At 44.5% G+C, this 25,938-nt stretch overlaps 1 protein-coding gene across 9 annotated transcripts in view; it reads right to left on the bottom strand.

The window, feature by feature from the left end:
* Nucleotides 1-25,938, bottom strand: part of KATNIP (katanin interacting protein) — a 196,361-nt gene that overhangs the window by 107,250 nt on the left and 63,173 nt on the right. For all 9 annotated transcript variants that reach the window (XR_008992153.1, XM_057487074.1, XM_057487067.1 and 6 more), the window contains 2 exons: nucleotides 14,850-14,981; nucleotides 10,378-10,506 (listed from right to left, as the gene is read on the bottom strand). Coding sequence is in view for 8 of the 9 variants with exons in the window: in XM_057487074.1 (XP_057343057.1) it covers nucleotides 10,378-10,506; nucleotides 14,850-14,981 (261 nt within the window). In the remaining variant the exon portion in view is untranslated. The remainder of the gene's footprint in view (nucleotides 1-10,377; nucleotides 10,507-14,849; nucleotides 14,982-25,938) is intronic.

Below are 25,938 nucleotides of genomic sequence, written 5' to 3'. Positions count from 1 at the left end.
GATCTCTAGGAATGAAAGAATATTTAGAGAACTGTGTGACCAATCCAAATGGAACAATATTTGCATTATAGGGATACCAGAAGAAGAAGAAGAGAGAAAAAGGAATAGCAAGTGTCTTTGAAGAAATAATTGTTGAAAACTCCCCAATCTGGGGAAGAAATAGTCCCTCAGGCCATCTCCCAACACAAGGGACCCAAAAAAGACAATACCAAGACATATAATAATTAAAACGGCAAAGATCAAGGACAAGGACAGAGTATTAAAAGCAGCCAGAGAGAAAAAAGACCACCTACAAGGAAAACCCATCAGGCTATCATCAGACTTCTCAACAGAAACCTTACAGGCCAGAAGGGAATGGCATTATATATTCAATGCAATGAAACAGAAGAGCCTAGACACAAGAATACTCTACCCAGCAATATTTTCACTTAAATTTGAAGGAGGGATTAAACAATTCCCAGGTAAGCAAAAGTTGAGGGTATTAACCTCCCACAAACCATCTCTACAGTATATTTTAAAGGGACTGCTCTAAATGGAAGAGCTCCTAAGGCTAAATAGCTGTCACCAGAGAAAATAAAACCACAGTAAAGGAAGAAGACCAATTAATTACTAACCAAATACAAAATTAAAATCAGCTACCCACAAAGTCAGTCAAGGGATACATAAAGAGTAAAGAATATGACACCTAACATATAAAGAGTGGAGTAGGAAAAGAAGGGAGGGAAAAAAAAAAGAATCTTCAGACTGTTTATAATAGTATAATAAGTGAGTTAAATTAGACTGCTAGAGAATAAAGAAGCTGCTCTTGAACCTTTGGTAACCACGAATCCAAAGCCTGTAATGGCAATAAATACATATCTATCGATAATCACCCTAAATGTAAATGTACTGAATACACCAATCAAAAGACATAGAGTTATAAAATGGATAAAAAAGCAAGACCCATCTATAGGCTGCCTACAAGAGACTCACTTCAAACCCAGACATACACAGACTAAAAGTGAAGGGATGGAAAAAGATATTTCATGCAAACAACAGGGAGAAAAAAGCAGGAGTTGCAATACTTGTATCAGATAAAATAGACTTCAAAACACAGAAAGTAACAAGAGACAAAGAAGGACATTACATAATGATAAAGGGGTCAGTCTAACAAGAGGATATAACCATTATAAATATCTATGCAACCAACTTAGGAGGACTCAAATATGTACAAAAATACTAACAGAATTAAAGGGGGAAATAGAATGAAATGCATTCATTTAAGGACTCTTCAACACACCTCTTACTCCAAAGGACAGATCAACCAGATGGAAAATAAGTAAGGAGACAGAGGCACTGAACAACACATTAGAACAGATGGACCTATCACATATCTACAGAACACTCCAGCCAAAAGCAGCAGGATACACATTCTTCTCAAGTGCACATGGAACATTTTCAAGAATAGATCATATATTAGGCCACAAAAAGAGCCTCAGAAAATTAAAAAATACTGACTTGTACCAACCAACTGCTCAGATCACAAAGGTATGAAACTAGAAATAAATTGTACAAAGAAAACAAAAAGGCTCACAAACACATGGAGGCTTCATAACATGCTCCTAAATAATCAATGGACCAATGACCAAATTAAAACAGAGATCAAGCAATATATGGAGACAAATGAAGACACCCCAACAACTGCAGCAAAGGCAGTTCTAAGAGAAAAGTATATAGCAATTCAGGCTTATCTCAAGAAGGAAGAACAATCCCAAATGAACAGTCTAAATTCACAATTAATGAAACTGGAAAAAGAAGAACAGATGAGGTCCAAAGTCAGTAGAAGGAGGGACATAATAAAGATCAGAGAATAAATAAATAAAGTTGAGAGGAATAAAACAATAGAAAGAATTAATGAAACCAAGAGCTGGTTCTTTGAGAATATAAACAAAATAGATAAGCCCCTACCCAGACTTATCATGAAAAAAAAGAGATTCTACACACATAAACAGAATCAGAAATGAGAAAGGAAAAATCATTACAGACACCACAGAAATACAAAGAATTATTAGAGAATACTATGAAAAATTATATGCTAACAAGTTGGGTAACCTAGAAGAAGAGTGTAATTTTCTAGAATAATACAACCTGCCAAGACTGACCCAGGAAGAAACAGAAAATCTAAACAGACCAATTACTAACAATGAAATTGAATCGCAAATCAAAAAACTACCCAAGAACAAAACTCCGGACCAGATGGCTTCACCATTGAATTTTATCAGACATTTAGAGAATACCTAATACCCATCCTCCTTAAAGTTTTCCAAAAAGTAGGAGAGAATACTTCCAAACTCATTCTATGAAGCCAGCATAACTCTAATACCAAAACCATGCAAAGACAACACACAAAAAAGAAAATGACAGACCAATATCCCTGATGCATATCCCATAGATGCAAAAACACTCAACAAAATATTAGCAAACCAAATTCAAAAATACATCAAAGAGATCACACATCATGATCAAGTGGGATTCATTCCAGGGATGCAAGGATGGTACATCATTAGAAAATCCATCAATATCATCCACCACATCAATAAAAAGAAGGTCAAAAAATCACATGATCATCTTCATAGATGCTGAAAAAGCATTTGACAAAATCCAACACCCATTCATGATAAAATCTCTCAACAAAATGGGTATACAGGGCAAGTACCTCAACATAATAAGGGCCATACATGACAAAACCACAGCCAACATCACAACATCATACTTAACAGCAAGAAGCTGACAGCCTTTCCTGTAAGATAGGGCACAAGACAAGGATGCCCACTCTTCCCACTTTTATTCAACATAGTACTGGAGGTCCTAGTCACAACAATCAGACAACACAAAGAAATAAAAGGTATCCAGATTGGTAAGGAAGAAGTTAAACTGTCACTGTTTGCAGATGACATGATATTGTATACGAAAACCCCTAAAGAATCCACTCCAAAAGTAGTAGAACTAATATCTGAATTCTGCAAAGTTGCAGGATACAAAGTTAATACACAGTAATATGTTGCATTCCTATATACTAATGATGAACTAGCAGAGAGAAAAATCAGGAAAACAACTCCATTCACAATTGCATCAAAAAGAAATAAAATACCTAGGAATAAACCTAACCAAGGTAGTGAAAGACCTATACCTGAAAACTACAAGACACTCGAGAGAAATTAAAGAGGATATGTATAAATGGAAATACATCCCATGCTCTTGGGTAGGAAGAATTAATATTGTCAAAATGGTCATCCTGCCTAAAGCAATCTAGATTCAGTGCAACCCCTATTAAAATACCAAGGGCATTCTTCAATGAACTAGAATAAATAGTTATAAAATTCATATGGAATCATAAAAGACCCTGAGTAGCCAAAACAATCCTTAGAAGGAACAATAAAGCGGGGAACAGGGGGATTATGCTCCCCAACTTCAAGCTCTACCACAAAGCCACAATAATCAAGACAATTTGGTACTGGCACAAGAACAGAGCCATAAATCAATGGAATAGAATAGAGAGCCCTGATATAAACCCACACATATATGACAAATTAACATACAATAAAGGAGCCATGGACATACAATGGGAAAATGATAGCCTCTTCATCAACTGGTATTGGCAAAAGTAGACAGCTACATGTAAGAGAATGAAACTGAATTACTGTCTAACTCCATACACAAAAGTAAACTTGAAATGAATCAAGGACCTGAATGTAAGTCATGAAACCATAAAACTCTCAGAAGAAAACATAAGCAAAAATCTCTTGAATATAAACATGAGCAATTTGTTCCTGAATGCATCTCCTCAAGCAAGGGAAACAAAAGCAAAAATGAACAAGTGGGACTATATCAAACTAAAAACCTTCTGTACAGCAAAGGACACTATCAGTAGAACAAAAAGGCATCCTACAGTATGGGAGAATATATTCATAAATGACATATTCGATAAGGGGTTAACATCTAAAATATATAAAGAGTTCACATGCCTCAACATCCAAAAAGAAAATAACCCGATTAAAAAATGGGCAGAGGATCTGAACAGACATATCTCCAAAGAAGAAATTCAGATGGTCAACAGGCACCTCCACATCACTAGTCATCAGAGAAATGCAAATTAAAACCACAATGAGATATCACCTCACACCAGTTAGGATTGCCAACATTCAAAAGACAAGCAACAACAAATGCTGGCAAGGATGCAGAGAAAGGGGAACCCTCCTACACTGCTGGTGGGAATATAAATTAGTTCAACCATTGTGGAAAGCAATATGGAGGTTCCTCCAAAAACTCAAAATAGAAATACCATTTGACCCATGAATTCCACTTCTAGGAATTTACCCTAAGAAAAAGGATCACAGATTCAAAAAGACAGATGCACCCCTATGTTTATCGCAGCACTATTTACAATAGCCAAGACATAGAAGCAACCTAAGTGTCCAACAGTAGATGAATGGATAAAGAAGATGTGGTACATATACACAATGGAATATTATTCAGTCATAAGAAGAAAATAAATCCTACTATTTGCAACAACATAGATGGAGCTATAGGGTATTATGCTCAGTGAAATAAGCCAGGTGGAGAAAAACAAGTACCAAATTATTTCACTCATCTGTGGAGTATAAGAACAAAGCAAAAACTGAAGGAACAAAACAGCAGCAGACTCATAGAACCCAAGAATGGACTAGTGGTTACCAAAGGGAAAGGGGCTAGGGAGAGTAAATGGAAAGGAAGGGATAAGGGGATTGAGGGGTATTATGATTAGCGCACATAATATGGGGGGGACATGGGGAAGGAAGTATAGTACAGAGAAGACAAGTAGTCAATTTACAGCATCTTCCTATGCTGATGGACAGTGACTGTAATGGAGTATGTAGGGTGTATAGGGGGGAATGCAGTGAGCACAATGTTGCTCATGTGAAACCTTAGCATAAGATTGTGTATCAATGATTCCTTAATAAAAAAAAAAAAGAGTAAAGAGTAAACCAAGTGCACAGGAAAAAAAAAAGAATTCAGATTTCTAATAAGCAGTCTAGGTGATTCTGATAGAGGTGGTCTGGGACCACAGTCTAAGACTCACCAGGTTAAATAACTCAACTAATAGCTTGATTTAATAGATATATTGAGAAACTTATACCAAAAAGAGAATAATTTTTTTGAAATACCATGGACAGTCATAAAAATGACCTGGTAGACCACAAACAAAACCTCAAAAACTTCCAAAAAACAGTAACCAAACAAGTCAGTCTCTGATCATAATATAGTAAAATTAGAAATTAACAAAAAAGGGTAGCAAGAAAACAAAAACAAAAATAGACAAGCAAAAAGAACGTTTTACTTAGAACATTTGTAAAAACTCTTCTAAATAAAGAAAGAAAAAACCCTAAAACCACAAATATTGGAAACAAATGACAGTGAAAACACTACATACTTAGTAAAATTTGTGGGATAAAGACAAAGCTGTGTTCAAAGGAAAATTCATACCCTTAAAACTTGTATATTCGAAATCAAGACTGAAAATATAAGAACACTCTACTGGGTAGAAGGATCACTATATCTCTTGCTTCTGGACCTACATTTCATGGACAGTTAATACTTGTGCAGCATCACTCCACATGAATCATTCATGTTTGTCTCTGAATTAGTCCTACTCAAAAGGCCTTGTGCTGTAGGACCCACATGCCCAGGACCTGATTAATGCCATCAGCTAGGCTGTCTTTGGGTGAGCTGTCCAGTTGGGCATTTCTGGGTGCATTCTGGGCACCATGCCCCTGATGGTTCTGGGTACCAGGGGCTAACTCATGTTCCACTGGGAAGGAGAAAGACCTTTTCCTCCTCTCTTGTCAGACACCAACCAAGCTTCATTGTCTAAACCAGATGTTGCAAGCTGGTGATCTGAAGGCCAAATCAGGCCAGGAATATCTTTTATTTGGTTCACAGAAAACTGTGAATTAGTTACCAATATTAAAATATTGAGAGAAACTAAACACAAAAAAACTCAGGCACCTGGTTTCTCTTTAAACTAGAAAGCCTGGGACCACGACCCTGGTTTCCACACAATGACAGTCAGCTGAGCTGTGTCTAGACTGTTCTCTACATCCTCATCACTGCCTGCCATGCCTTGATACCCAGGCCCAGGGCTGTGCTTGTTAACCTGACTGCCTCACTCATGTCATTTAAGATATTTGTTATAACTCGTACTATGTGACAGGAATTCCAGTATTTCAGGATCCAAACTCCATCAATCAGAGTGGGGTATGAGAATTCCCACTGTACCCCAGCAGCACAAAACTTATTTGTCAGATTATGTGTCCTGATTCATAGTTTGGAAAATACTTTGGAAAATTGTGTTCACTAGTGATGTGATGACTGAACTCAGCTTGTGTAGGCTGGCCAGGGTGCCTAATCAGCATTTATACACTCCCTTGTTCATTGATTCAATCAATTATTCAATTCAAAAAAGATTTATTTGCAAACAAATTCTGTGCCAGGCACAGAATTTCTAAGGACCAGAGATACAGAAAGGCAAAGAGAGTGCACACCTCTGCTATCATGAGGCTTACATCTGGGGTTGGGGAAGGGTGTTTCAAAACCTACATATGTAACTTGCAAATATCCTACAGAGAGTCCTTAGACGAGTGGGTGCTCCATGAACTATTATGTATCCTATATTCCAACGGTATATCAGAAACAAGGTTTCCTATAAACTCTACCTAGGATTCACAATTTCAGAGTTGATAGGTCCAGGAAATACATAATCTATTCCTTGTCAGAGGAGAAGAATGGGGACTTCAAAAGAGTGTGACTTAGCCAAGACCCCATAGAATTTACGGAAAAGCCCAAACTACCCTCTCCAAGCTTGCTAAGTCTTAGTCATTTGTTCCTTTTACTGTCTAAAATAGGAGTAACAAGTTCCAACATCTTCGGACCATGTAATGTAGCATAAAATGGCAATGTGAGTCTCAGTATTACACAATAGGGAGTGGTGAGGATCAAGGCAAACAAGAGATGCGTGCTCAGAATTAAAGTTTTCTAACAAAATAGGACAGCAACAATCATAGCCTTAGCACATCAGGCTGGCCAATGAAACACCCATGAGCTGAAGCTGGCCCTTACAGTCACAGTTCCAGGCCCTCCTCTTTGGTCACACCCTCTTCCATGCATCACTATATTTCTACCCTTATCTTGAATTCGAGTATATTTTTTCAAGTTATAAGTAACAAGAAGTCCTCTTCTGTATGCCCCTATTTTCTCTGGATTGCTTTTTTTCAAATTCGAAACGTATTTTGATTATGGCCAAAGTGAGGAAAACCAAATTATGAAGGGTTCATATTCATTTTCTCAATATAATAATGCCTTAATTTATAGTTGAGCCTTCAATAATGTGGGATTTAAGGGCACCAACCATGTCCCAACCCATGCAGTTGAAAATCTACGTGTAACTTTTGACTCCCCAAAAACTTAACTACTAATAACCCTACTATTTACTAGAAGCCTTACTGATCCATAATCAATTAGCACATATTTTATATCCTGTACATATTACATACTGTATTCTTGCAAGAAAGCAAGTTAGAGAAAAGAAAAATTTTTTTCAAATTGTTGTAAATCTCCAAAAATTTTTCATCATATTTACTGAAAAAAACTTGCTTAGAGCAGACTCACACACTTCAAACCTGTGTTGCTCAAGGGTTGACTACAGTAACACAAAATTAATTTTCTATTTATTTAAAATTCACCTCTTTCAATAGGCAAAAACCTAAATGAAATAATTTCCTATGAAAACATTTCTAATAAAGAAGGAAATCCTACCATTTGCAACAACATGGATGGAGCTAGAGGGTATTATGCTCAGTGAAATAAGCCAGGCAGAGAAAAACAAGTACTAATGATTTCCTGCATTTGTGGAGTATAACGATGAAGCAAAACTGAAGGAACAAAACAGCAGCAGACTCACAGACTCCAAGAAGGGACTAGTGGTTACCAAAGGGGAGTGATGGTGGAGGGTGGGTGGGGAGGGAGGAAGAAGGGTTTGTGTGTGTGGGATCACAGGGAAGACAGTGTAGCACAAAGAAGGCAAATAGTGACTCTGTGGCATCTTACTAAACTGATGGACAGTGACTGCAAAGGGGTGTGGGGAGGACTTGATAATATGGGTGAATGTAGTAAGCACATTGTTTTTCATGTGAAACCTTCATAAGAGTGTATATCAATGATACCTTAATAAAAATAAAAATAAAATATTTCTAATAAATACTTCTTTTTTTCATTAGAAAAGTGTGTTGAACATTAATTTAGTCTTTTCTTGATATTAATGGTCAATATTCTGGACAAAAATTGATCTGTAATACAGGAGATGTTGTCAGGAGCTATGACAGGTTTGTATCTTTCATTTATTATCTTAAGTGACATTCTTTCCTACCTGAGTTTCCAGAAGTGCAGGATATGGTTTTAAAGATAAGAGCTCAGCCTCTTCCCATCCCTTTCTGCTTTTGTGGACCTCTGTGGATTTTTGTTGCTGTTTCATTTTGTTTCTTACTTTATAATTATCTTAATTTTGTATGATGTAGTAGTGATTTTAGCTTTGAATTTTTAATTTCTTTTATTAGTCCCCAAATTCAAGCCACAAGGTCTAAATTATCTCCAAAACTTTCCTTCCATTTGAAGTAGACTCTAATTTTCAGGCCTTCTGATTCAGAATCGCTGGGAATTCTGTTAAAAACTGTTACCTCCAATATACAAATTCTGTTAGATTAAAAATTAGACCTAAAATATACATTTTCAGCAAATATCCATAGAGATTCTTGTGCATATCAAAAATTGAGATCCACAGTTCTATCTTTTCCTTATAACTGTGGTTCTCAAACATTGCTTCAAATTATGTAGGGTTGGGGGGCAGACACTTAAAAAAAGGAACTGTGCCTGAGCCAAAACCCAGCCGAACCAGAACCTCTGAGTGGTGGGACCAGAACATTTTATTTTTTTGATTTAGTTTTTCAGTTTTTATTTTGAGGTAATTGTAGATTTCACATGCCATTTGTAAGAAACAATACAGAGATCCCATGTACCCTTCAACCAGTTTCACCCATGGAAAATCTCACCTAACTATAGTCCACTAGCACACCAGGAAATTGACATCAATATAATCCTACTGAGCTTTTTAAACAAGGTCTGTTTTTCCACTTTCTCACTTTCTTCTTTGCTGATGTTTAGTTCTATTGAAGCAACTTATCTCCTTCATGTGCTAGCTTTAAAAAACTTATTTTGAAAAAATGTAAAACTCATGGAAAATTTACCACAATAGTATAATAGGATGGTAAAATGATGACCCAAATGCATTTCACCTACATTCACCAATTCTTTGAAGATCTGAGAACAAGGACCTTCTCTTATATAGCCACAAAATAATTACTGAATTCAGAAAACTTAATGTCAGTTTAACATTGTTATTTAATATAATTAATTTTCAAATGTTAATTTCTCAAAACCATCCTTAAATTTCTAGCAACCTCCCTCCCTCTCCACCCCAAGGATCTCACATGGCATAATTGTGGTATTTCCTTATCTTTCTTTAATCTGGAACAGCCTTTCTCTATCTCTCATGCCACTGACATTTTCAAAGATTCCAGGGCAGTTGTTTTGGAGACTGTCCCTCAGTTTGGTTTTGTTTGGCTGTTTCCTCATTGGATTTCATTTTTGAAAAACATTTTTCATCAATGTTCCCAGTTATGGGCTCACTGGGGAGATATTTGGCAGAGGAGAGGTCTTCCTGATCATTGTTTCAAACAGCGAAGCATAACTGATGGATGGCCACCCCTGAACACCTTGCTCCTGGACAGAGCATCAATAATATTCACAACATACCATGCCCCCATGGAGAGCTGGGCACTTTCGGAAGCAAAACAGGTCAGTGCAATTCTCTGGTTGTTAATTCCGAGGAACAAGAAGTCATGGGTCTGGGTTTTCAGTCTGGGCTTCTCTGAGGCCTGGGTAAGCAACATCATTTCTCTATTCCTTAGTTTTTTCAAACTACAAAATGAGAATGAACGTACCTAGTACTCGACTCACAGGGTTTGCAGGGATGGGTGCTACATACCGAACAGAGTGCTCGGTACCTGGTAAGTGCTCATTTAGTGTGAACCTTTATAGTCATTATAAAAATGTTAAGTCAAATTCCTTGTGTGTTGTTTTAAATCTGGTAGGTGGGCCAGCGGTTTTTGTTAAAGTCAAATCCTGTTGTTATCTGTGTCATTTCCCAGGTGTAAATGGATCTCTCATGGGGCCTATCTGTGGCCCAGCTGCTTGGCTATGGAAAAGACCCTGGCCCTTCACGGTTAGGATGCTGAAAGTTGATCTTACCATTACATCCTGAATAGTTAAGAGGATCCTTTCTTTGTCCATACTGCTTGGAAGGTCAGGGTGTCCATGTGCATTCAAAAGGGAGAAATTAAAATCACAGGGTGTGGTGCTGGTGGGAGATTTGGTATCCTAGGGACAAACAGAGAGAACTAGACATGGTAAAAGCAATATACATCCCTGAAGAGGGGCTGGGTCCTCATTCTCTCTATTGGTGTCCATGCCTCCCACCTCACTCCTCACTAAGTCATTCTCTGCTCACTCTCCCAAAGCTGATCCAATCAAACTCATTCTGACTTTACCAATGCCACTGCAGGAACACAGCTAGGAAGTGGGCAAGGATTCAAAGTCAGGCCACCAACCACCTAAACAGTGCTCTGAGCCACTGGGCTCAGATGATTGAGTAAGTATGAGTGTAAAGACATGGTCATGGCATGCTGAGGAAAAAAAGGTAGGATTAGCAAACTGTACATGGCATAAACCCATTTATGTGAAAATAATAAAAAATAAAGAGAAAAAAGGCACTCACTCAAAGGTTATTACATGGTAATTCTAAACAGCACAAATGCCCAAGCAATGGAACTGGCCTGAAAATGATCCCTTATTTCTTAAGTCTCACCACTGCAATTAATGAAGGGTTGAAGGGATTTGCTGCAGAGCCCTGCTGGGGATGAGGTGGGCGGGCTGTTCCACTGGGGATGCTTGGCCAACAATGGCATGCCTACCTAACCACACAGTGCCCACAGATGAGCAAGTCACTGTGGCTACAGCAAAGTCCTCATGTGGGAGACCTGCTGGTGGCACACAGGTTATAACAGGTCTTTAGTTGTTCATTTGGGTCAGCGAGTAACAATGACTTTAAAACATTGAATCGTAATTGTGGGCAGCTCTCCAACTCGCTCTGCTCGAAGATCCACACAATGGAAAGAAAAACTCAGAGAACGCATTCCAGAAATGTCAGGGTGGTCAAGTCTCATCACTTGTCATGCTCTCAGGGATGGATAAGGTCACTAAACTCAGAAAATGCCACTTTTTGGGAACAGGCCAGGACCAGAGTAGTCCAGATCAACTATCTCCTCTTGGATATAATTAATATATATATACATATAATGAATATAATGAATACATGTGCCTTTTAGTCTGGGTGGTTATGTACCTACCTAGTCACAGTAATGATCTCTGGGGCAGTGGGATTATGAAAGCACTTTTATTTTCTTTGTATCAATTGAATTCTTTATATTGATTGTTCATTATCAGGGGAAAAAGATACCTTATAATAGAAAAAAATGTACACTGTTTCACTCCTGATACTTAAATGGAGTTGACAGTATTTAAATGAAGCCTTATCGTCCATTGCGACACACAGCCCAGGGAAAGCCAGCATGGCCAAGAGCTGGCACTTTGGCAGAACTCTCTGTAAAGAGGGATTCTCCTTTCCCTGAAGTTGCTAAGCTGCTCAAAACCCTCCAGTGGCTTCCCCTCTAACTCAGAGTTACAATCCTACTCCGTCTGAACCTTGCCTACTTCTCTGGCTTCACCTCCTCTTCTCGGCCCCTTTGCTCACTCAGCTCCTGCCACACTGGCCTCCCTGCTGTCCTCCCGCCTCAGGGCCTCTGCACCTGCTGCTCCCTGTGCCTGGAACGCTCTTCTCCACATGGCTCATTGCCTCTCTTCCTTGAGAACTCTGTTTTAGCATCTCATCAAAGGGAAGCCCATGCCCTCCCAGGTAACATGGCAGTTTCTGCCTGTCTTCCTCCCACCCCTTCCTCTGCTCTTCTGCTCTGTTAAATCCTAACACCTGCTGGCATATTACACACTTGTTTATTGTCTGTTTTATCTGAATGTCTAGAACAAGGCCTGGGACCTGTGGTGCAGACTGTGACACAGTGGGACACACACCTGTCTAAGGGGATGGCTGCTCCTCAGCTTCAGCCATTGCTGTTATGTAAGAATGCGGAAGTGGAACCAAACCTTCTATATTTTTAAGAGAAGCCCCAATTTCAGATTTTCATATGGACTCTCCTGACTCTTAAATGTCAGCTAGTAATTCACATCTTTCAAAAGCACTGTGCAAGTCAACAGACTGGAGGCCAACAGAACACGTCTGTAGCATGCAGGTCTGTGAACTCAGAGCCGCCAAGAAATTGAAGTTCACTAAGGATATGATTGAAGGTGGAAAGGCAGTGTGTTCCAACAGTGAAGGTCAGACGAAAAGTACACATGCGGACATGCATTTCCTTTTGCTCCATTTCAGCACTGCACTTGCAAACAGTGTGAGGTGGCTGAGTGTATTTAGCCACACACTTTTTTCTTTCCCTGTTCAGATGCATCTCTTAAGGCTTCTGCTTTGGCTGAAAACTGGTGTTGCCATTTCACTCTTTCACTTTGCAGAATAACTTCAAGGGGAAATTGACTGTGAAGCCTTACGGAGTGTCCCTCAAGATGGGGAGGAAAAGAAAAGAAACACAATCAAGCACTCACAGTGGAGAAAATTAAGCGCTGGTGGAGCAAAGCAAGGCTGACTCAGAGCACGCACACACAGGAATGCTAATGTAGCTTAACAGCTTGTGAGAGACAGGCTGCCAGCATTGCCAGAAGCTTGCAAAGGAAGGAATGTGTGTTCATTTAAGAGGAGGTAACAAACAGCCAAAGGAGAAGAGGGAACTGCCACACCTCTTGCTTGAAGGACAGGCATGCATTCTGGGACATGCGGCAGGGCTGGGACTGTAACAGACTGAACTTGGCTACAAACCAGCCTCCCAAACTAACAGAAACTGATGGCTGTTTGCACAGACTGATCCTGAGTAGGGGTCTCCTTGGTTGGTTCAAAAGCAAGTATGTCAGTGTGTGTGGGTGGGGTGGGGTGGGGTGGAGGGGAAGTGGGTGTTAAAGGTAAAAGGTTCCACAATTTTGCCTACTGTAAAATCCCATTTCTGTGGACAACATCCATAGGAAGGCAAAATCATTGAGTCATTCCACAGAAAAGGACTTTTCTTTTCCCCAGGAAGACAAAATTCCCAATATTCAGACTTTTGTAGTCAGGACGGGAAACACAGTGATCCCTTGCTCTTTACCTGTCCTTTTCAGAGCAAAGAAGGAAACACAAACAGGCAATGAGAACCAGAGGACTGTTTCCTGGACAACATTCCCGCTGCCTTTATGAGGCATTTTCATGGCCTAAAAGCAGGTTTCCAGTACAGAGGAGGCACACAGAAACAAGAGTCAGTCCTTCTGGTGAGGCTATGGAATCTGCAGCTTGGGCAAACAGGGCAGGGACTGGTTGAGGAACTTGACTTTGACTTGCTGCCTCTCAATAATTTGCTCATATGTAACTATGGAGATGACACATGCACCCATTCTAATTATAAAAGTGATGCCTTTGGAATAAAATCCAATTCTCCACCCCGCCCTCTCCCTGGCTCCCATGCTGGCTCACTGTGCCTTGCCTGGTCTGCCCCGCAGCCCCTCCAGCCTTACCTTGTTCTCTGCTTCCCCTGCCCATGCCCTGCCTGCATTGAGCTCCTTGAGCAAGCCCAGCCTCACGTCATCTGTGCTTGCTGTTCCCTCTGGCCAGAATGCTTTTCCCATATCCTGCTGCTAAGCCAGCTCCTTCTTAACCATCAGGTTTCAGCTGAACTGTCCAATCTGCAAGATGCTTTCCTTCCCTCTCTACCTGTCTAATGTTGCTCTCTCTCCCACACTGTCCCGTCTCCACAGTGCCCTATCTCCCCTGTCTGTTTTTGTCACAGGACATATCAATACCTAAAATTACTGCAGGCTCCTCATCAGTTTTGTGCATTTCTGTGTCTCTGGTGCCTAGGACAGGGCCTGATGCTCAAAAGTAGATGCCAAACCATTGCTTGCTACCTGGAGGACTGGGGTGTACTACTGCAGGTCCAAGGACTAGAAAGCATATGACAGCTCCAGGATGGGGACTGAAATGCCCTATCATCTATCTCATCAGCGGCTGCATGGCCATGGACCCTGAGCTACACAAGGCCTCTGGGTATTTCCATGTGTGGTTTCTCTTGCACCAGGGGAAATACTTAACAATAGGTGCATGCACACAGGTGTGGACAGGCTGAGTGTCAGCTCTACCTGCCTACCCCTCCTTGCTCCTCATACACTTATTCAGCTTTTAGGACCTAGACAAATGTCACTCCCTCTTGGAAGCCTTCCTGGACACTCTCCCTCCTGGTCCTGCCATGTCTTGCCCCACCTCTCAGCTCCCTCTCAAGGTACAGGGATTGTGTGCTGTTACCCATTTCAGGTCAGATACCAGACTTACTGACCTCTAGACCCAGGGTACCTAGGAGAGTGCCTAGCACGTGGTTTGCATGCTAATTAAAGTGTGAGAAATGAATGCAAGCATGAGGGAATGCAGGCACATGAATGAGTGAAGGAAAAAAGGATGTAATCGCTATTACAAAATGCCCCCAAGAGCTGCTCTGCCACTGAGCTGAGGCCATTCCTACCTGTGGATGATCTCCAGAAGGATCCTTTGCCTTGACAGTCACATCCCCACATGGCTCAAAATCTTCAGAATAGTCCAGAGGAGGCTCAATGTGCAGCCGTGGGCCAGCTTCCGTTCTGATCTGCACAGATTTCTACACACAAAAATTCAGACCGTTTCAGATATAGTGCAATGAACATCTTGATTCCTCAGAGGGACTCACACTTCAGAGTTGACTATAAGGTAGTATGTCCATTACAACAGCAGTCACGGCCTGATGTAAACCAGCCTAGCACTGGCTTGTGCAGGCCAACCTCTGTTCAAGTCTTTACCAGTTCCTACTGCCCAAGGCGTTTTCAGCAAAAATTTTAGCAACTCTTTGGTCTGACATAACATACCAGTAGAATTTTTGTAATGGTTTAATTTCCCAGATCAGGCTTTGTGATCAAATCAGTTTAGGAAACCCTGGGGTTTTTTCCTTAGGCCTTCACAGGGCCTTTAATATATTCTTCCTCCTGCCCCCAAACTATGGATACCCTAGAACAAAATATAGCATGGAACATTTCTCAGACTTTTGGGGCCTGGGAGGCTGTGTGTGGTAGGGCCTCTCTTTCTCCTAGCATTCCTAGGATCACTCTTTGGGAAACCTACTCTTTGGCCTGGTATGGCAGACTGCAGCTTATCCCCCAGTGTCCATTTCCCCATCTTTTGCACTGAGATTCCAGATGTGTGCGTGGTGCTCCCAGCTTCCCCTGCAGCTGGCATGGAGCACATGAACATGTTCTGGCCACTGAGGAGTGGGTGGGAGGGAGGGTTATGTGCATCTTCAAGATTGTGCCCATAAAGGGAAGGCACTAGCCCTGTCTTGCCTGCTGGGATGTGGAGGTGATGGTAAGCCACCAAGGACTATGGGAAGGGGGCAACATCTGAACATCTGGAGGATGGTGGAACAATGAAGAGCTAGTGCCTGGGTTCCTCCATGAGCTCTCCGAGCAGGGTGACTCACCACCACTGACTGCTGTGTTGGAAAGACATCAATTGCCATGTTGATCTAGCTGCTGTTATTTGGGTGTCCCTGCTTTAGCAGCCAAACCTGTACTCCCAACAGTATACCTGGTATGCAAAGTTTCCGACAATCTGGCCCCAAGCTACCTTTCCTTCACATAGTCACACACCCCACAAAACTGTGCCCTGTGTCCCGAGTAGCTGCAGTTTGTCAGTCCAGCATCCATTCCCATCCTTCTGAAAATACCTCCCTCATTTTCCTCCCTCCCCAATGCTCAGTCCACGTGTGGCCCAGGGGTAGAGATGTGACTTGGGCCTGGCCAGTCAGACCATTTCACACACCCTGGTCAGCTGGTTCAGGGGTGGGAATGGCCTAAGACAGCCAATGAGAGTAGCCCAGGATTCCTGCTAGAGCTGTGGGGAGAAGGTATGCTCTTCCTGCAGGGGTACAAAGTAAAGGGAGTTATGCCAGGAGCTTCTGGGAACCATCTTGCCCCAACACAAAATAAAGAGAGCTGAGAAACTGAGGCAGTGTCCTGAGGGGCTTGTTCAGAACCCCTGGAGCCAGCCATGCCTGAAGCAAGACCCACTGAAACCTTCTTTTTCACTTAAGCCAATGTGAATAGAATTTCTGTGATTTGTGACAGAGTCCTGACCCTTCTTGTGCCCTAAACTCTCCCACCTCTCTGCCTTTGCTCGTGCTGTTCTTCCAACATTAAGGCCATTCTCCCAAATCTTCTCCATGTATCCAAATCCTACTTAGCTTTGGAGATACTCTCTGCCTACCCAAAAGCTATCTGCTGCCCCCTCCATCCTTACTAAGACAACCCTGACTCTGCTGAAGCAGCAACATGCCCCTTTAAGACACTCACATCGCTAGGAGACCTTGCAGCTCAGAATGGCTGTGTGAACCACATGTGAGTGGCTGAAAGTCTGTGGAAGTTGCTGCTCAGGAAGCTGCTATTTTCCTGCTAAGCAAGACTCACTCAGTGACACAGAATTTTTGCCCTCTATCCATCTACCCTTCTTCTTGATGGAATGTGGATATGATATTTGGTTTCAGAGCAGCTATCCTGCAAGAATAAGGAAGAAAGCCATATTTTAAGAATGGAAAAACAGAAGGAACCTGAGTCCTGGGGGGCATGAGCTATGTGTCCCACCAGCCTGGCTGCCTCCAAATGCCTTGTTCATGTGACAGGAGAACAACAAGTCTGTAGCCCCCATGGTCCAGTGTCTGTTATATGAGGCCAAGCAGAATCCTAGTTGCTAACTCTCCTTTGGGCACCAGTCATCTTTTGTGGTTATATTAGAGCTGCCATGTGTGGTGAAGGGCCTGGGTTCTAAACGCAGGTAGACTGGTTCAATTTGATTCCTAGAACTCTTTTGCTTATTCCCTGTACAACTGTGAGCAAGTCACATAAGCCTCCTGAGCACCAGTTTCCATATCTATTAATGCAGCACTAACAACACTTTGTCACAGAACAGCCATGAGAATGACTCACAGTGATATAAGCTGAGCTCTTGGCATGACACACAGTGCAATCGGGCTGCACCATGCACCTCACATGGCATCAACTTTACACAGGGGGCAACCGGCCCACAGGTGTATGTTTCATCCACCATGGCCCCTAGAAGCAAGCCCACTGCATCAGTCAAGCAAAGAAACTGCCACCTGTTCCAGTGCTGGAGTCAGAGTTGGCTGGGACCAGGGTGGCACAAGCCAGGTGCCCAGGCAGCAACATTTAAAGAGCCCTGTGCATGCACAAATTTGAGAGAGATGGTCCCATTAAATGTTTCACTCTGCACTGTGCCCTACCACGGCCCTGTTACTGTGAGAAGAAAGAGGCCCACGAAGCCAAGTACACGGCACCTATTACCCAGCTGAGGGATAACGCCTCAAACCACACATTTCCCCTCATCCCCCAGCCCTAGAAGCCTTTATCCTGTAGGACTCAGCTTTCCCAGAAGCTGAGTGGGCTTAGGTATTATTCTGACAATGAAAACAGGATGCCATCACATACTGTCCCGTGGGTCTCCCAGTAGTGAGGCCAGAACTCACCACCCCCACCCCCACCTGCACCTCCACACCACGAGCCGTGTCACTGAATGCAGACCGACCCATGGAGAAACTGAGGCATGAGGCTGCAAGCCACATGCCTAAGGTCACACAGCTAGGAAGCTGCAAAGCTTAGATTCGAACCCCAGCAGGGTGGCTCCAGGGGCCTTGTTCTAAACCAGAGATGGGCCAACATTCCCTGTATGGAGTAAACATTTTAGGCTTTGTCAGCCATATGGTTTCCATCACAATTTTAACTGTCCCACTGTAGTCGGAAAGCAGCCATGGATAATGCCTTAAAAAAGGGCATGGCTAGGTCCCAAATACACTTTATTTACAAAAACAGGCTGTTGCAAAACAGATTTGGCCAAGAGCTGTAGTTTGCTGACCGACCCCAGTTCTAAACCACCAGGCCTTACTGCCCTCAGCAGGCCTGTGAAGAATAAATGTGGCCAGCCCAGGCTACAATGGCCTTTGGGGAGAACAGAAGGAAATTAAAGAATTTCTTGAGGATATCTAACATTCAAAAAGGGCAGGGACTCAGCTACAGATCATTCTACAGGCAGAGACCTTGGAGAGAGAGTGTAAGAGGCAGGCAGGGAGCTCCTGTCAGAAAACAGGGAGGAAGCAGGGGTACAAAAGGGAGCAGCGCCAGGAGACCTTTCCTTCTGCAGGAGGTCCTGTCACCCAGCGATGCCCCCCAGACTCAGAGTAGGCTTTGCAGTTTCTGGAGCCATGCATTTCACTCCGCCTCCCTCTTGACCATTGGTCTCGCTGCCCCAGGCTCCCACTCCAAGCGCGCTCACTGCCTCCCAGGTTGTCAGCTTGTTCTCAGAACGTTTTTAGTGTCAACAGCAGGTCCATGGAGGGTAAGTGCTACGCAGGGCAAAGAAAACCTGGGGCTTTCGGGCCAGGAGACTCATGGAGGCTTTCCTGCCTCAGGCCAGGATGAAGCTTGTAAAGGCTTTGAGGTTCCTCTGAGATGGACTTCCCATGATACTCCCAGGGAAGAGTGAATTCCTCTTTCCTCCCTAGGAACAATTCAGTGCATCTAAATGCTGCAACAGTGCAAGAGAGGAGGAGGGAGGGAGGACCACTAGGCATGAGGTCCATGCCTGGGATGCAGTCTGGCCCCTTGTCGGTTTCTGTTCCTTTATCTGCAAAGGAAGGGCTTGGCCTAGGGCCTTGCTAGTCTATGTGTGATCCACGGAGCAGCAGCACTGGCTTCTCCTGGGAATTTGTAAGAAATGTAGAATTTCAAGCCCCATCTCAGACCTAGGAATCAGAACCTACATTTTAACAAGACCCCAGGTGATCTATGCACACATTAAAGTTGGAGTGGTGTGAGATATCTGAGGTATTGTGGTGGGTGCTATGGTTTCTGCCTGCCTAGCACATATTCCCATGTCTTCTGATATAAGCACCCTGTTTTCTTTTGGGAAATCCTTCCCCTCTCTGACCCCAATCCAAGTGTTCATGTGGAACTGAGTCCATGGGTAGGTGGGGCATATGACCCAGGTCTTCCTATCTGAGCATTAGATGACTGGTGATTAGTGGTTGATTGGTTCAGGGGAGCCAGAGATGCAATAGCAGGGTGAAAGAATCTAAGCTAGGAGATACTGATGGCCATTTTGTATCATGCAGGGCAACATGAGGAAACGCAGAGTTGAGAGATAGACAACAAGCCCTACTACACTGCCTGAGCACCAGGATCCAGCCATGCCTGAATCCCATTTGGGAATTTCCCACTAGCAAGTAAGAGAGTTGAGATTAATGCAGCTCTGTTGGTCTGATCTGAATTATGAGTAAGAGAAAGAGTTCCAGTGTCAAGGAGGAAAGCCCAGGTGTGTCTCTCTTCTGCAGCTTTCCCATTCTCCCTTTCCCCAGAAATATCACCCTTCCTTCCCAAGAGCTTTGCACAACTGCTCACCTTGGTCAAGATATCAGGAGACAGGTTTGTGGTGGGGATGCATTTAAGAGACTTAATTTGGAAGTCCTTGCCAAGTACTGACTGCATACAAAGTTTAGGTAACATGTCAAGATAAAAACAATATTTTAAAAAACAGTGCTCTAGCCTCAAGGAGTTCACACAGCACACCTAACAGAACATGCATATGAAGCAATATGTGACAAAATTAACATGGCCCAGAGTTCCTAAATGCTGAGTGGGTGCCAGAGAGGGGAATAAACAGTCCCTCCATCTGGCCTGCTCTCCTGCCCCAGCCCCAGGGGAGTGCTTCTGCCACAGCTGGGAGGAGGTGGAGCAGCCCCACCCATATGAGGACACCCACCTCCTAAAGAGGAGCACAAGGCTGGCAGGTTCTAGCCCAGCCCCCAGAAAAAGCCTGCTCTCTGCTTCCTACCTTCACGCCCTTGCAAGGATGATGCTTGAGCTCTTGGCTGGCTCCCCAGTTGGCACACTGCTTTACCCAGAGTGGGCGTTTCTAAGTGGCTGCTGTCTTCTGCCTACTTGCAGCAGCCAGATCTGGGTAGACTCTTGCAGTATCAAGCATACACCAGGACAGGAGTTAAACACCCAAACACCCACATTCCAGTTTGCCAGCCCAAGTCTAGCTTGTTTTGTACTCAGCCCAGTGTCATGTCCAGAGCTATTTGTGTGTATCTGCCGCCCCTCTTAGCCAAGTGTTTTGCGAAGTGTGCATTAACGCTGATTGTCAATTGGAACAAAAAGAACAAGCCAGGGGGCTGCCCTGTGTGGTTGCACAGGCTGTGCAGTATGTAACTGGCTCCCTCCAAAGGTGGGAGAATTCCAAAGATACTGACAAAGACAGGTTTGAGGTGGGGAGTAAATCTACCTTATTTGATGTGTTCTTCCCGGATTTGTCTGATCTCCTACAAAATAACCGCACTGGACACTCTGACAGTCTGTGTGGTGCAAGGTCACTGCAAAGGCCAGTGCTTTATGGGTCGTTTCATTTATTGTCCTACCTGCAGAGGTTTTCAAAACTCAGAAAGAGGAAAACAAAGAGAAAGGCTCCCCATGCTTCACATTTTCACTTGTGAGCTTCCCAGGAGGAGCTCACGCTACCTCGCCCACACAGGAAACCCTGGACACAGCCGTAGAGGGAAAGCAAAGCCTTTGCTTTAGTGACTGCAATGAACTTGCTTTCCAAGCCTTTAAGGAAAGCGCCCCCCACCCCCCACAGTAAATTGCTGGAAGGCCAATCCCTTCACTACCAATTTAATGCTAAGAGCCAATGACGTTCATCAAATCTGACAGCATTTTGGTAAACGAGGGCTCTGTTGATTAGGCTGCTGTCCACCCAAGTATTACAAGGCTGAGGAAGCCATAAATCTTAATCCACTGATAGCAGCAGAAAGATCTAAGGCTGAGAAGTAGTGGGGGGGGAGGACAGTACCAGCAAGAGCCCATTTATCACCCCAGCCCACTCCACAGTGAAGGTGGCAGCTTGGAGGCCCTGAACGGCATCGCCATTCGCCTTCCTGGTTCCCCCAGAAATGGAGAGTCCCGGGAAGGCTCTTACAGGAGGAGCTCATCAGCCTCTCTGCCCACGTTTGGATGACTCTGTGACTTTCTGGCCCAGGGATCCTCTGGTCTGTGGACCTGAGGCAGCCTCTTCCGTTAGCAGCAGCTTACCCCAAAGTGCATCCTAGCTGCTAGGCAAGACCCTAAGAAGGGAAATTACTTTTCTTCTAAGAGAGAAAGAAGCAAAGGCTTGGTCAGTGGAAAGGGGATGGGTGACTCAAGAGAGGTTAGGGGGACACTCAGAAAAACTGGCAAGATAAGCTGAAGAATGCAGGGAGGTGACAGGGAGGATGCGGTGCAGGCTGGGAGCAGGCTGTAACCGCAGGGCTCACTGTGCGTTGTGACTGCTGGGACCCTGCTGACCTGTAAATATACCAAATGACTGTGGCCCTGCCTGTCCCTCCTGCTGTGCACAGCTGTACAAGAGAAACCCCAGGACTGGCACAGGACTGTGGTCCCTCTTCTGATAGGGTGGCTTTTGAGAATTGGCCACTACTGGCCACTGCAGATCTGCTTCTTTGACCACTCTGCCTGCCCCTGGCTGCCTCCAAGGATAGTGGAGCCCATTCAAAAGGGTGAGGATAGAGAGACTGTCTTCCTCCCTATTCTATGCACCCCAAATCTGTTCACATACTTTCTACCATGGAGAAATTTTCTATTTAACTCCACTTCTCGGGGCCAAAGGAAGCCAATCCAGTTCCTCTTCCTTCTGACAATAGTAGTGCAGTTGGCACATGAGTCTATGTCCGGTCCTCTTGCAGCCTCCTTGAGATGAGAGGCTAGGGGACCCAGTCCCTGCTCAAGGTGCAGCTCTTCGGCAGGCAGGATTAGACTTGTCTGACCTGGCCCCCACCTGCAGTCAGAGCCTGGCAGGGCAGAAGTGGGCGTCCCATCCAGGCTGATAAGCAGACCAGGCTGGGAGAAAGATTTCCTGGAAAAGAAAATTTCAATGAACAAATACTGAGGGAGTGAAACACTGTGACATGGAAGAAGCTGAGGTGGTCAGGGGAAGTTGCAGGCAGGAAACAGCTGTGAGCCCAGGGGCTGGGGAAGGTTGCTAGAAAGAAAAAGGCAGAGGTAGGCAGGCTCACAGGGAGCTCTGCCTCAAAGCCTCCCTCCTGGTCCCCCCACAGTACTTGGCAGCGGGAGGTCTTTCCTAGACATGAGCCCAACATGTAACTCTCCTGCTGAAAATGTTCTGGGGTTTCCTCACATTTAAAATGAAATCCATCTTCTTCCCTGGGCCTTCCAGGCCCTGTGTGATCCCTGACCCCCGCACCAGCCCTCTGTACACTGGGGGCAGTGTTCTTTGCTCTGTGTAGCCCTTACCTTCCACGGACCTGCTGTTGACACTAAGAATGTTCTGACAACAAGCTGACAAAACCGGGGAGGCACTGAGTGCACTTGGAGTGGGAGCCTGGGGCAGCGAGACCAATGGTCACCCAAGCCTCTTTTTGCCCTGCCCCCACTTCCCATTGCCCCCACATGCTCTCCACTGGGAGGCTCCCGCCAGACCCACCCGCGGCTGCTCTGTCTCATCTTCAGGTGTCAGCTCAGGTGTGGCTCCCAGGAAACTTTACCTATCTAGGGTAACTCTCTCCCCAGACACTGTCCATCTCAACCCCTTCTTCTCTCCCCTGCACAGGACTTGTTTATCTGCTTGCTGGCTTTGGGTCCTTTGCCTCCTCACCCACCTCCCGTGAACATGAACTCCCAGGAGTGCGGGGGCTGTCTGCTTTGACCCCAGCACCTGCAAGTATCCAAAACTGTGAAGGTGCTCAGGAAGTGGTCACAGAATGAACGAAGGACTGAGAGAAGGGACACATTAGAGGGAAGAGCCACCCTTGGCATGTGTCCTCTACTGATTATAATAGTGGCTACCATTTACAGGCTGCTTCCTCCATGCCGGGCACTGCCAGCAGCACTCTACAGACTGGCCCGTTCAATCCCCATTAACTACCCCACTGAGGCAGGCACAGTTGTCAGCCCCACTTACAGAGAAGAAAACAGGCACCTCAGTAAGGCTAAGTAGCTTATATAGGATGGGACATAAGTGGTGGAGCCACAGCTGTGAGCCCAGGCCGCCGGGTTCCTGAATCTGTGATCTCTCTCAACCATTCTTCTGGACTTGTCTGTCACCTGCCACCAGGTGCTCCTACCTGAAGCAGCAGACAGACCCCCCTGATGGACCACCTGTGATGCACGTTGTGCGCACATTCTTCCCAGCAGCCTTGGGAGGTTTTACTGATGATGAGCGCAAAGCTGAGAGAGGTCACACTGCCAGCTCCAGGCACACAGATAGTGAGTAGTTTGTCTAACTTCAAAGCCCATTTCCTTCTTCCCTCTAGGGGCCCCTGGCTCAAATGCCCCAATAAGCCATGTGGGAAATGGAAAGGTGGGAAGCCTTCTGGGTGTAAGAGAAGTTGTAGCCAGAAGATGATAACAAACCCCAACTAACACTTGGCCTCAGCACTGGGGCTGAAAACGTGGGGACTGTGGTAAACAGGAGGGCTTGTGCCCTGTCTATAGGAGGCAACCACTACTTGGCTCACACTACTGGATGCCTTACCAGAGGGCAGCCCAATGTGGGGTCCATGAGAGTAGGAATCTAGCTTTTAGAAAACATAAAAAATCTTTTGCATTTAAATGTTAGCAAGTGACAAAGTTTTTTTTTAAACTGTATGCATCCAAAAAACATTATCTGGGGGCAAGTTTGGCCCTCGGCTTCAAGCTGTTAACTTTTGGAGTCTACCAGGCCTGTCCTCTGCATTGGAAAATGGTGGTTGTGCCTTCTCCAGGTTAGGCAGTTCCTATGTCTTCACAGGAGGAACTGAGCCTGACTGGACTTTCTGCTTTTATCTCCAGAGCCTTGCTCTGCGCCTGGCCCATGGTAATAAATGTCTGTTAAATTAGAGGGTGATTTCTTTCATGATGTGGCTTCTAGTCCACTCACCACTTCTGAATACTCTAGTCTATATGGTTTGTCTATCTCTGAGGGGTGATCCCCAAAGGGTTTCATGTGGATGGAGCAGAGTCGATGTGATAGTGGCGGGGGATGGGCTGAACCCCAGGCCCCACTCTGCTTTCTAGGGTTCCTTTCTGTTCAGTAGAGGTGGGAAAGCCAGACACTGTGTGCTCCAGGCCCCCTTTCAGCTGGGGTTCTGGATGCGACTTAGGTGCGGGTGAGCAGAGGGCCTCATATGAGGTAGGGGAAGCAGAAATGAGGTGCATGGGAGGGGACAAATGCCAGCTGTTTCTGCTCTAAGCCAGTGGTGGTGCTGGAGGGTTTTCAACCTCCCACTGTGGTTGGACAGGCTATGGGCAGGGTGTCCCTCTGCAGTGTTGCTATAGCATGCGCAGGACAGCGAGGCCAATGCTTGTGGCGGTGGTTTGCTGATCCCTGAGTCACAGCGAAGGTGACACAGTCCTGATGCTGATCCCTCCCCTCTCCACAGTGCACAAGGAGCAGCTTTCTTGGCAGGCCATGCTAGGATGCGGGGTGCCATTCCTGGACGCCCAGCTCAGAGCCCATCCTTTGGCCAGCCCAAGGATTTTGTAAGTACCTGATTCCCTGTTTTACATTAATTTCTAATTAAAATAGCTTTAGTGGTCTCTATTGTTAGGCACTGACAGACCCCTGACTGATACAGAGCAGAAGGACAATTACAGCCTTCATGGCATCAGGAAGCCAGGAAATTAGCCATGATTAGGCCCTGTGAAGTGTGGGACCACAGGGAGAGACTCGGGAGGGATGCTAATTAATCTTAGGCCAAGTTTTTTAAATTGCTGAGACTCTGGGGCCAGCCATTAAGTCACAGTCTAAGATGCAAATATGGCTCCTGATAATAGAATGCACTCAAAACAACTAGAAGGACCATCTAAAATAGGAAGTGGAGAAAGGCCTCATTAATGAGAAATTAACATTCATTGCTGGGGACAAAGGAGGCCTCTAGGCTGTGTGCCCTATAGGACTTGCTCCTCTGCAAAGATAAGGCTTTGGGAGTCAGCAGGCAGGAACACCATCCCCCTTTAGTCACAGACCCTCAAATGCTCCAGCAGAGAGCTAGATCTCTGGGTTTGGAGTCACAGGCCCAGGGTTCAAACTGTAGCCTACCCTCCTCCCTTAATAGCTGTGTGACTCTGAGCAAGTCACCTTACCTCTCTGGGGCTCAGTTTCTTCAGTGGCACAATGAGGATACTTGTGGACCTACAGGGTTATTACAGAGATGGGCTAACAAAGTATATGAAAGTATTTACTATAGACCCATGCACAATGTACACTGCAAAACGTTATAGGGGAGTACTGCCCATTCTTGGTGAATACAGGATTAAAAGTATATATACACACATACCATTGCTTAAGCCTCTCCTCAGAATGAATCAGCATGACAGGGCTATGAGAGTGACCTATGACACTCTCGAGAGGGCCTGGGGTGGCCCCATCCTGAAGGGACCATGCTGCAGAGTGGGCTGGGGGATCCCAAGGGCCCTTCGCTCTCCAGAGGCCAGTGCTACAAGCAGAGAGAGCACCATGGCAGTGCC

This window comes from Manis pentadactyla, chromosome 10 (genome assembly GCF_030020395.1).
Source record: "Manis pentadactyla isolate mManPen7 chromosome 10, mManPen7.hap1, whole genome shotgun sequence".
Taxonomy (NCBI): Eukaryota; Metazoa; Chordata; class Mammalia; order Pholidota; family Manidae; genus Manis; species Manis pentadactyla.
Note: the sequence above shows the minus strand (reverse complement) of the source record. Positions and strands in the feature narration are given on the sequence as shown.